At 51.4% G+C, this 12,175-nt stretch overlaps 1 protein-coding gene across 4 annotated transcripts in view; it reads right to left on the bottom strand.

Annotated features, from left to right (window-relative positions):
- Positions 1 to 12,175, bottom strand: part of AK9 (adenylate kinase 9) — an 824,487-nt gene that overhangs the window by 81,140 nt on the left and 731,172 nt on the right. For all 4 annotated transcript variants that reach the window (XM_069234515.1, XM_069234516.1, XM_069234517.1 and 1 more), the window contains one exon: positions 9,800 to 9,996. In XM_069234515.1, the coding sequence (XP_069090616.1) occupies positions 9,800 to 9,996 (197 nt within the window). The remainder of the gene's footprint in view (positions 1 to 9,799; positions 9,997 to 12,175) is intronic.

Raw genomic sequence — 12,175 nt, 5'->3', positions numbered from 1 at the left:
CGCTATACCACAAGTGAGGGCATAGTTGCATGAGCACTATGCCCCTACAGTGATTAAGCCAAACCTTAGACATTGTAAGTGCAGGTTAGCCATAAAGTGTATATGGTCTGGGAGTCTGTCAGTTACGAACTCCACAGTTCCCTAATGGCTACACTGAAATCTGGGAAGTTTGGTATCAAACTTCTCAGCACAATAAATGCACACAGATGCCAGTGTGGTATTTATTGTAAAATACACCCAAAGTGCATCTTAGAGATGCCCTGCATACAAGTTCGACTCCTAGTGCTAGGCTGACCAGTTCCTGCCAGCCTGCCACAACCAGACGAGTATTTGGCCACATGGGGTGTGTGCCTTTGTCACTCTGTGGCCAGGAACACAGCCTTCACTGGGTGGAGGTGCGTCTCACCTCCCCCTGCAGGAACTGTAACACCTCAGAGGCTTCTGCCTGTTGTTACAGTGCCCCAGGGCATCCAAGCTAGTGGAGATGCCCACCTCTCCGGACACAGCCCCCACTTTTGGTGGCACGTCCGGAGGAGATAATGAGAAAAACAAGGAGGAGTCACCCACCAGTCAGGACAGCCCCTTAGGTGTCCTGAGCTGAGGTGCTCCCTGCCTTAAGAAATCCTCGATCTTGGTTTTTGAGGATTCCCCAAATAGGAATAGGGACGTGCCCCCCCTCTCTTCAGGGAAGAGGCACAAGGAGGGTGTAGCCACCCTTAAGGACAGTAGCCACTGGCTACTGCCCCCCCAGACCTAACACACCCCTAAATTTAGTATTTAGGGGTGACACTGAACCCACAAAATCAGATTCCTGGAACTTACAAGAAGAAGGACTGCTGACCTGAAAGCCCCTCTGAGATGACAGACAACAAATGACTTGGCCCCACCCCTACCGGCCTGTCACCAGACTCAAAGAACCTGCACAGCAATGCATCCAGCGGGACCAGGGACCTCTGAGGACTCAGAGGACTGACTTGCACCTAAAGGACCAAGAACCTCCAGAGGACAGCGGCTCTGTCCAGAAACAGCAACAAAACAAGGAACTTTAAAGAGACCCCACTTCCTGCTAGAATCGTGAGTCTTCACACACTGCACCCGACGCCCACGGCTCGAGTTCAGGAGAACCAACACCGCAGAGAGGACTCCCAGGCGACTCGAACGACATGGACACTCTGAGTGGACCTCCCTGCACCCAGACAGCGACACCTGCATAGAGGATCCAGAGGCTCCCCCTGACCGCTACTGCCTGGTAACAAAGGAACCCGACGCCTGGACCAAGACCTGCACCCGCAGCCCCCAAGACCGAGAGGAACCACCTACCGGTGCAGGAGTGACCAGCATGCGGCCTTCATCCTAGCCCAGTCAGTGGCTGGCCCGAGAAGCCCCCGTGCCCTGCCTACCCAGGGGTCCCTCCATTTTTTTCAATACAAATCCTGTTTCCTACTTTGCACACTGCACCTAGCCGCCCCTGTGCCGCTGAGGGTGTATTTTGTGTGCTTGTGTGTGTGTGTCCCAGTGCTCTACAAAAAACCCTGGATCTGCTCCCATGGGATGCAGGTAATTACCTGGGACCCAAGCACCCCTGTTCTCCATAGGCGTCTATGTGTTTTGGGCCCTCCTTTGACCTCTGCACGTGACCGGCCCTGTGTTGCTGGTGTTGTGGCTTTGGGGTTGCCTTGAACCCCCAACGGTGGGCTGCCTATGCCCAGGACACTGACTGTGTAGAACAAGTTACTTACCTTCAGTAACGAAGTATCTGGTAGAGACTATCTAGCTGCAGATTCCTTACCTTAGAATTCCCTGGCGTCAGCTTCGAATCCAGAGTTTTTTGTGAGCAGTACCCTGCGTGCGCGCCGTCGGACGGTGTCATTCGGATCCGCGTGCGTCGTCAGCATCGTTGGAGTCGTCTGTGACGTCATGGTTGTCTATATAGATGCCGTCTCGGCGTGCGTACGTCAGTTCTTTTCCACAACTTCCCGTGCCAGAAGCACAGAGTCATGGAAGAACCAACTAATACACTTTTAACCTCTTTGACTGTTTGGAGAAAAAACACTATCATGCCTGTAAGAAAGGCAAAAGTTGCCAAAATGAAACATATATATATGTACATATATATACACATATGCATATGAGAAAAAAAATTCCCAGAGCGGGGAGGCTTGGGCGGGTGTAAGGAATCTGCATCTAGATAGAGTCTCTACCAGATACTTTGTTACCGAAGGTAAGTAACTTGTTCATCTGATAGAGACTTCTAGCTGCAGCTTCCTTACCTTAGAATAGATACCCAAGCTATAACCCATGGCGGTGGGTCTGAAGGAGATTTTTATTTTTTTTAAACTAGGAAATCCTGCAAGACAGAATGGGCAAAATGCCCCTCTTCTCACCTGGCTATCCAGGCAGTAATGCTTCGCAAACGTGTGCAAATTTTTATACAGAGAATGACCCAGTGCGAAATGGATTGTTTCTGTACTGCCCGACCCTTCTTTGCACCAACGTACCCCACAAAGAGTTGGTCGTCCACCCGGAACTCTTTAGCGCGGTCAAGGTAGAACGATAACGCTCTTTTTGGGTCCAGTCGATGGAGGCGCTCCTCTTCCTTAGAGGGATGCGGTGGTGCAAAGAAGGTGGGCAGGGTGATACTTTGACCCAGATGGAAAGGGGTTACCACCTTGGGGAGAAAAGATGCATGAGTTCTTAACACCACCTTTTCAGGATATATCATTAGATAAGGAGGTTTAGAAGATAAAGCCTGCAGCTCACTCACTCTCCTGGCCGATGTAATTGCCACCAAAAATGCTGTCTTAATAGTGACCAGCCGGAGAGGACAGTTATGCAAGGGCTCGAAAGGCGCACACATAATTAAGGTAAGAACCAGATTAAGATCCCACTGGGGCATAACGAAAGGCACAGGCGGGAACAGATGTACAAGCCCTTTAAAAAATCTCTGTACTATAGGTGATTTAAACAGAGATGGTTGATCAGGCAACTGAAGAAAAGCCAATCAGGCTGCAAGATAGCCCTTGAGAGTCCCCAAGGAGGAACCCTGCTGGGCGAGAGACAAAATAAACAAAAGGATGTTAAACAGAGAAGAAGAAAGAGGATCAATAGACCTCTCTGAACAATAAGAAACAAAACGTTTCCAATGGCAGGCGTAGATCGACTTAGTACAGGGACGCCTGGCTGCCAGAATAACATCACAGACCTCGGGAGGGAGGTCATAAACCATGAAGTGTCGCCGCTCAATCTCCACGCATGAAGGCGCAGAGTTGACAGGTTCGGGTGGAGAACCTTCCCCTGTTGCTGCGACAGAAGATCCTCCCGAAGAGGCAGCCTGATTGGAGGACCAATGCTCATTTTGAGAAGCTCTGGATACCAAACTCTCCGTGCCCAATCGGGAGCCACAAGGATTACTTGGTCCCGGTCGTTCTTGATTTTCTTGAGAACTCTGGGCAGAAGTGGTATAGGCGGAAAAGCGTACAGGAGGGCCTGAACTCCACTTGCGACGAAAAGCGTCGCCTAGCGATGGCCCCCTTGGAAACTCCAACGCGCAAAACTGCTGACTTTGTGCGTTCTCTGCGGAGGCGAACAGATCTAACCAAGGTTCTCCCCACTGCTGAAAGAGTCCTTGCGCCACCTCCGGATGGAGACACCATTCGTGATCCTCTAAGCATTTTCGGCTGAGTTTGTCTGCTCTGGCGTTCAGAGAACCTGCCAGGTGTTGAACATGCCCTGCTGTTCCAGCCATGTCCAGAGACGTAAAACCTCTTGACAAAGGGTCCACGACCCCACATTGCCATGCTTGTTGCAGTACCACATTGCGGTAGTGTTGTCCGTGAACACCTGCACCACCTTCCCTTTCACAACAGGAAGAAATGCTTTTAACGCTAGCCTGATCGCCCGAAGCTCCAACAAGTTGATGTGGAGCCCGGATTCTGCCGGAGACCAGTGACCTCTGATCTCCACCTCCCCCAGATGGCCACCCCATCCCAGAAGTGACGCATCTGTCACTACCATTAGATCTGGTTGGGGAAGGGAGAGGGGTCTGCCCTTGACCCACTTGCAGTTCACTAACCACCACTGCAGATCTTCTGCAGTCCTCTCCGAGATCTGAACCACGTCAGTAAGATTTCCCTGATGCTGTGCCCATTGGAACTTCAGGTCCCACTGCAGAGCCCTCATGCGCCATCTGGCATGCTTGACCAACAGGATGCAGGAAGCCATGAGTCCCAGCAGCCTCAGAGTCTGTCTCACCGAGATCCAGGATAGAGGCCGAAACATTGGAATCATAACCTGAATATCCTGAACCCGCTGATTGGGAGGATAAGCCCGAACCTGCACTGTGTCCAGAACAGCTCCGATGAAAGAGAGCTTCTGAGAGGGAGTCAGGTGTGACTTCGGCACATTTATAGTGAACCCCAGCGAATGCAAGAGGTCCGCCGTCGTCTGGAGGTGGGTGACGAGAGCCTGAGGCGTAGAAGCCTTCAACAGCCAATCGTCCAGGTAGGGGAAGACTAAAATCCCTGACCTGCGCAAATGAGCCGCCACTACCGCCATCACCTTTGTGAACACCCGAGGGGCACTGGTGAGACCGAAAGGAAGCACAGTAAACTGAAAGTGCTCGTGGCCCACCTTGAACCGCAGGTAACGCCTGTGGCTTGGCAGGATAGGAATATGGAAATACGCATCCTGCAAATCCAACGCTACCATCCAGTCTCCTTGGTCTAGGGCAGACAAAACCTGAGCAAGAGTGAGCATCTTGAATTTCTCCTTCTTGAGGAAGAGATTGACGTCCCTTAAATCCAAAATAGGGCGAAGGCCTTTTTTCTTTTTGTGAATCAGAAATCAGAAAGTAGCAGGAATAACAACCACTGCCTACTTCTGATATCGGGACTCTTTCTATGGCTCCCTTGGCCAAGAGAGCTGTATCTTTCTCGCGGAGCAAAGCTAGATGGTCCTCCATCAGCCATTCCTTTGTCGGAGGGATAGAAGGAGGGAAAGACTGGAAGGGAAGGGAGTAGCCCTTCTGTATGATCTGCAGGACCCACTTGTCCGTGGTGATGGAAAGCCAGTGAGGGAGATGAAAATGAATCCTCCCTCCAACTGGACGGACGTGATCCCGCAGAACCACACTAGGAGGGTTTGGGTGCAGTGGAGGGGGGCTGTGTGGCGGTCGACCTCTGGCCAGACCCTCTGGGTCTGATGGTACCACGGCCACGTCCTCTTCCGGGATGCTGTGAAGCCTGAGGACGGTGACTAAATTGTGGCTGGTGTGGCACCACGCCCCTCCCGAAGCCTCGGAAGGGGCGAAAAAAAGACTGCTGTCGTGCCAGCGTTGAAAGGCCCAAGGATCTGGCCGTGGCTTGAGAATCCTTGAACCTCTCAAGCGCGGAGTCTGCCTTTTCGCCAAAAAGGCGGGAGCCATCAAAGGGCATGTCCATCAAGCTGGACTGGACATCCCCTGAAAACCCAGTAGAACGTAGCCAGGCGTGGCGACGAAGGGCCACTGACGATGAAATCGCTCTGCCCAGAGAGTCCAAGCCACACCGGATTGTAAACTTTGCTGCATCTCTCCCATCCTTTACAGCCTGGGTGAGAGTGTCCCGTACGCCCTCCGGGACTTGGGCAGCACTTGCGCCACCGTATCCCATAAAGTATGGGAATAACGGCCCAATAGGCAAGAGGTGTTTACAGACCTCAATGCCAGGCTGGAGGAAGAAAACAACTTCTTCCCAAGCTGATCCAGCCTCTTGGATTCCCTATCCGGGGGAGCGGAAGGGAAGGCACCATGTGAAGTAGAGGCTTGGACAACCAAGCTCTCAGGAGTGGGGTGTTGTGTCAGGAAACTAGGGTCACTGGGAGCGGGTCTATGGCGGCGGCCGACCGTTCTATTCACAGGAGCCCCTGTGCTGGGTTTGGACCACGTACCCAGAAGGACGTCTGTAAGAGCCTCATTAAAGGGCAACAACGGTTCCGATGTTGACACCCCCGGCTGAAGCACTTCTGTCAGGATATTTGTCCTGACTGGCACCGCAGGCAAATCTAGGTCCAAGACCTCAGCTGCACCACCATAGCGAAAGAAGCCCCCTCCTCCGTAGCCACATTAGGAGGAGAGAGCATACCAGTATCTGGAGATGTGTCCAGTCCACTGGCCTCCCCCAGATCCACATACCAGTCCTGCTGCAAACCTGATTCTAAAGGGTCCTCAGACCCCTCCCATTCCTCTCCTGCGTCTGGCTGTTCCAAATAATGCTCAGACAATGACCTGGGCCGAATCAGCTTCGAAGTCGACGTCGTACGACATCGCCCCGGCTCATCCGGAATAAGGATGGGGCTGCCACCGGTGGGCGCCGGTGGCGGAATTGTCGACGTCGGACCCGGCGCCAAAAGAGGTCGACTGTGAGAAACCGGCGTCGGTCCAGATCCGTTATCGGATCCTGAGGTCCCCTACAGCGCAGAGGCCGAAACCACCGGCGTTGAATCCGAAGGGGCCCCTGCTGACCCCGCGGGGCCCGAAGACCCACCGAGGGTACAGCCCGCTCAAAGACGAGACGCATGGCCTCGTAAAATTCTTTAATTTGAGCGGGGGTCGATCCGGTCCCCGGAAAGGGGGGAAGACGCGGAGTCGACCCTGGCAACGGCTCTGCAGAACCGCGCTCGGAACGTCGACGTGGACTTCTTCTTCTTCTTCTTGTGCCTCTTACCTTCCGATGACCTCAAATGCGAGGAAGAGGACTTGGGGCTCCGGGAGCGGTGCCGCGACCTCCTCCTACTGTGAGACCGTGACCTCCGCGGAGTCGCGCCGACCGAAGACGAATGTCGGGCCGCAAGAAGCTTAAGGGATCTCTCCCTCAAGGCCTTCGGCGCCATGGCCCGACAATCGGAGCACGAGGTGGAATCGTGGTCCTTGTCCAAGCACCAAAGACAAACTCGGTGTGGATCCGTCACCGACATGGTGCGATGACACGCACCACACGTCTTGAATCCTGTCTTTCTCGAAGACATGACTCCAAACAGTAAAGAAAAAAGCATCGACAAACCGTCGAAGCAGGGTAGCTCTTTCCAAAACTGCACTTAACTGGCACGCGGAGCTGGTCGATGCACGCGGATCCGAACAACGCCATCCGATGGCGTGCGCGCAGGGTACTGCTCACAAAAAACTCTGGATTCGAAGCTGACGCCAGGGAATTCTAAGGTAAGGAAGCTGCAGCTAGAAGTCTCTATCAGATAGTGCTTTACTTACCTGAGAAACTAACCAAAACTTACCTCCCCCCAGGAACCGTTGATTTTTGCAGTGTCCACTTTTGAAATAGCTTATTGCTATTTTAACCAAAATTGTGTGAAGTACCTTACAATTTATGTACTCTAAAATCTTGAATCTTGTGATTCTAAAATAAATGAATAAAATATATTTTTCTACATAAAACCTATTGGCTTGGAGTTTAATCTTTGAGTGTGTGTTCTCATTTATTGCCTGTGTGTGTGTACAACAAGTGCTTAACACTACCCTCTGATAAGACTACTCCTCGATCACACTACCACAAAATAGAGCATTAGTATTAGCTAATTTTGCCACTATCAACCTCTAAGAGGAACCCTTGGACTCTGTGCACACTACCTCTCACTTTGAGATAGGATATACAGAGCCAACTTCCTACACCTCACATCTGTTACTGCTTGGGACAGGACAGCCCAGGCCTCCTCCGGAACTGCAGGCAGCAGTTGCGTGATCGCATCCCAGAGAGTATAGTAATAGCGGCCCAAAAAGCATGCAGTGTTCACAGACCGTAGGGCTAGACTGTTCGAAGAAAACAACTTCTTCCCCAAATTATCCAGTCTTTTTGATTCCCTATCCGGGGGTGCGGCAGGGAATGCGCCAGATAAAGAAGAAACCTGGAAGACAAGGCTCTCAGGCGTGTGGTGTTGGGTCAGGAATTTCAGGTCTGACGGCACAGGCCGATGGCAGCGGGCAATGGTCCTATTGACAGGAGCCCCTGTGCTGGGTCTGGACCAAGTACCCAAAGGACGACTGTCAGTGCTTCATTAAAGGGTAAAAGGGGCTCAAAAGAGGAAGACCCCGGCTGAAGCACGTCAGTTAGTATGTTAGGCCTAGCCTCCACAGAAGGAAGCTCAAGGTCCAGGACCTCAGCCGCCCTTCTCACCACCATAGAGTAAGAAGCACCCTCCTCCATAGTCAAGCTAGGAGGAGAGGGCATACCAGTGTCAGGGGAGGTGTATAGACCACTGGTATCACCCAAATCCTACACACAGTCCATCTGGGCGTCAAGCTGGTATTCTAAAGGGTCCAGCGATCCCTCCATACTCTCCCCGTATCCATACCCAGAAGAATAAGGGTCTGGATCAACTCTGGGCCCAGGAGAGCCCATAAAGAACGGAATCGGCATCGAGCGACGTTGTTCCGGCTCCTGGTTGTCGGGTATGAGGATGGGATCGATATTGATTGTGGACCTAACTGACGTCGGGAGCGTCGACGTCTGACCTGACGCCGGGGAAGGTCACTGTGGCACGACCGATGTAAGGACGGATCCGCAATTGGATCTGGAGGGGCCCACCTCCGGAGCTGAAACCGACGGCTTTGAGTCCGAGGGGACCACAAACGACTCACCCGTGTCCGAAGGCTCCGAAGGTGGGTCGGACCTCCCAAAAATGAGGCGCATGGCCTTGTAAACTTCTTTAAGTTGGGCAGAGGTGGCTCCGGCTCCCGGTAAGTCAGGGAATCATGGAGCTGACCCAGATGAAGGCTCTGTTGATGGAGGCCTAGAGCATCGACGCTCTTCCTGTGTCATATCATCCGGGGTGAATTCGAAGAATGCTTGTGCTTCTTCGACTTCTTCTCTTTGTGACCCGAATGTCCAGAAGACTTGGAGGACCAAGAGTGGTGGTGACTCCGCGGCTGGTCTTGAGACCTTCCTCTCGAACGGCACCATGAGTGCCGCGGAGTCGAGTGTCGGGCCGCCATGAGCTTTAGGGACTGCTCCCTCAAAGCCTTCGGGTTCATGGCCTGACACTCGAAGCACAAATTCGGCTTGTGATTGCACTCCAAACACCATAAGCACACGAGGTGCGGATCCATCACTGATATAGTTCGGTGACAGGAGTCGCAGGGTTTGAATCAGATCTTGCGGGACATCCCTCGACACAGCCACAAACTCATCAATAATACGACAAAAATGTCAAAGTAGTCAAAAAATGACTGAGGTAGTTCTTCTCCGGATCTGCTCGTAGGCTGGCGCAGAAAGAAAAGAACTGACATCAACGCGCCGGGGTGTCACCTATATATGACCACGATGTCATCATGGTGAGCATGACGCCAATGACGCGCGTGGAGTCGACCAACACCACCTGACGGCGCGCAGAGGTACTGCTTGAAGAAAAATCTCCAGATCCAGTCTGACGCCTGGGGAAATTCAAAGGTAAGGAATGTGCAACTAGAAGTCTCTATCAGATAGTATAGATATGAGCACACACAATAGCAACACATCAATGCGTACAAACAACAGTAGCACACCCATAACGATAATCAATAGTAGCATGCACACATATACAAACAATAGTGACATGTAAATGAAAATAAAGCTGTATCAAATACAAAAATACAAGAGTAGCACACTTATTAACACGAATAATAGTAGGACATTTATGCATACAGACAGGTATATCAGACATTCCTTGATGAGCCAATTTTGAATATGAACTTAAAAAAAAGAGGCAAAAGCAAGGAGAAAGCATTTCAGTATCATAAACATAAGGATTAGCTAAGTCTTTCAAAGACAATACTTACATTCAGTGCTTCTTGGGAAACCATTTTGTAGTAGCGCCCTCTGAACTCGGCGGCAAACTCGAGAGATGAGGTTACCGAGCAGTCAACCAGCTCGCCCCTTTGAGCCAGGCTGACAGGACAATATTGTGCAAATTCTCCCAGCCGAGACTGCAACTCTTGTGGAGTTATACAGAGGTTATTAATACTGGCCGCTTTACCTATTAGCAACAGGAGAAAGCATTACCCAGTCATCATAAGAAAGGATAAAACATGGGAAGCAATTTACAGATACTATATGTATCTTAGTGTAAAGCAATATTTGCCTTTTTATATTTGTTTCATGTCAATATTGCAGGTACTTTTAGCATCTGCATTATCACATCATTAAACTATTTAGCTTTTGCAATAGGTGTACTTTATGTGCCTGCAAAAGCAATATGCTTCCACAGTAACAGCTGCTTTTTTACTCATCCTAGTACTCGGTACAAATAACGTCAACAAATTTTATATTTTGAAATCCACTGTACATGCAGTTTTGCATGTAATACGGGGTAAGGCTCCTAAGCCTGGACCACCTAAGTATGTTGTTTTGGAAACCCTGTACTATAAACACTATGGATCATATCATCGCGAAATCCCTTAGCTGGAAAAAGATCCTAAACCAGTACAAACATTAAGTGAACACTGGATCTGCTGATTTAGGGCTAGTCTCTGGCATGCATTTGGGCTGACCTGAGTATGAAGTAGTGGGCCATCAGGAGAAACTCTATTTTGCCCGCTAGACCTTGGTAAATAGTTGCTTATAACTGGAATTTTAAAGCCCTTTCACTGGTTTTGGCAGGAAACATAATACCACAACATCACCAGAAAAACAAAATGCAACACAAACAATATGCACAGATGAACAAGTTACTTACCTTCGGTAATGCATTATCTCTTAGAGACTATATCTGTCTGCAGATTCCTTATCTTTGAATTTCCCCAGGCGTCAGACTGGATCTGGAAACTTTTGCTTGAGCAATACTCGTTGGTGCCGGATGTGACGTTGCAATCACCTTTACAGGTGCCACCCAGGGGTGCCAACGTCGGTTACTTTTCTTTTGCGACTTTCCAAGCCAGGAGTGAAGAGCCATGAAATGTGTGTCCAAACTAGATCCCTGAAAGGGATCACCTTAACCCTAGCAAATGAGTCCGCAAGCGGGAAGGCATGGGTCGGTGTAAGTAATCTGCAGCTAGATATAGGCCCTCATTATGAACATTGGCGGCTGAGACCGCCATGCCGGTTGCAGCGGTAATGACCGCCACCTGCATGGTGGTCTCAGCTGCCAAATAATTAAGTCTGTGGGGACCGCCACAGGCGGCCTTCCACCACCGCCAGGCTACCGCCGACAGGCAGCCTCACGATGGTGGAAATCATTATCCGAAAGGGCAGCACTGCAAGCAGCGCTGCCCTCCGGATGATGAACCTTTTTTCCTCCAGCCTTTCCCTGGCGGGTTCCACCGCCATGAAAAGGCTGGCGGAAGCGGTGCTCCGGGGCCCCCCTGGGGGCCCCTACCCTGCCCATGCACTTGGCATGGGCAGTGCAGGGGCCGAAGGGCAGTGCCCCGTCGCGCAGGTCACTGCCCGATTTACGGGCAGTGATCTGCGGGACGGGTACGGCTGCACCCACTGCACAGCGGCATTGACGGCAGCTCCATGTGGAGCCCCCAGCAAAGCCCCGGCCCTGCATTTTGCTGAGCCGGTGGGTGGAAACAGGCCCAGCAGAATGTGGTTTATTCGGCCGGCAGGGTCTCGAGGGGGCTGGCGCTCAGTGAAATGACCGCCAGCATGAACACGGCGGTAAACACTGTCGTATTCATAATGACCCTCTGTAAGGAAATGCCTCCTTGGCATGGTTACCCCCAACGTATTGCCTTTGCTGATGCTAAGTTATGATTTGAAAGTGTGCTGGGACCCTGCTAACCAGGCCCCAGCACCAGTGTTCTTTCCCTAAACTGTACCTTTGTCTCCACAATTGGCACAACCCTGGCACTCAAGTTAAGTCCCTTGTAACTGGTACCCCTGGTACCAAGGGCCCTTATGCCAGGGAAGGTCTCTAAGGGCTGCATCATGTCTTATGCCACCCTGGGGACCCTTCACTCAGCAAATGCCTCACAGCTTGTGTGTGCTGGTGGAGAGAAAATAACTAATTCGACATGGCACTCCCCTGAGTGCCACGCCAACCTCACACTGCCTGTGGCATAGGTAAGTCACCCCTATAGCAGGCTTTACCGCCCTAAGGCAGGGTGCACTATACCACAGGTGAGGGCTTATGTGCATGAGCACTATGCCCCTACAGTGTCTAAGCAAAACCATAGACATTGTAAGTGCAGGGTAGCCATAAGAGTATATGGTCT

The sequence above is a fragment of the Pleurodeles waltl genome, chromosome 5 (assembly GCF_031143425.1).
Source record: "Pleurodeles waltl isolate 20211129_DDA chromosome 5, aPleWal1.hap1.20221129, whole genome shotgun sequence".
In the NCBI taxonomy this organism is placed as follows: Eukaryota; Metazoa; Chordata; class Amphibia; order Caudata; family Salamandridae; genus Pleurodeles; species Pleurodeles waltl.
The sequence above is the reverse complement of the archived record's forward strand: the minus strand, read 5'-3'. Positions and strand labels throughout refer to the sequence as shown.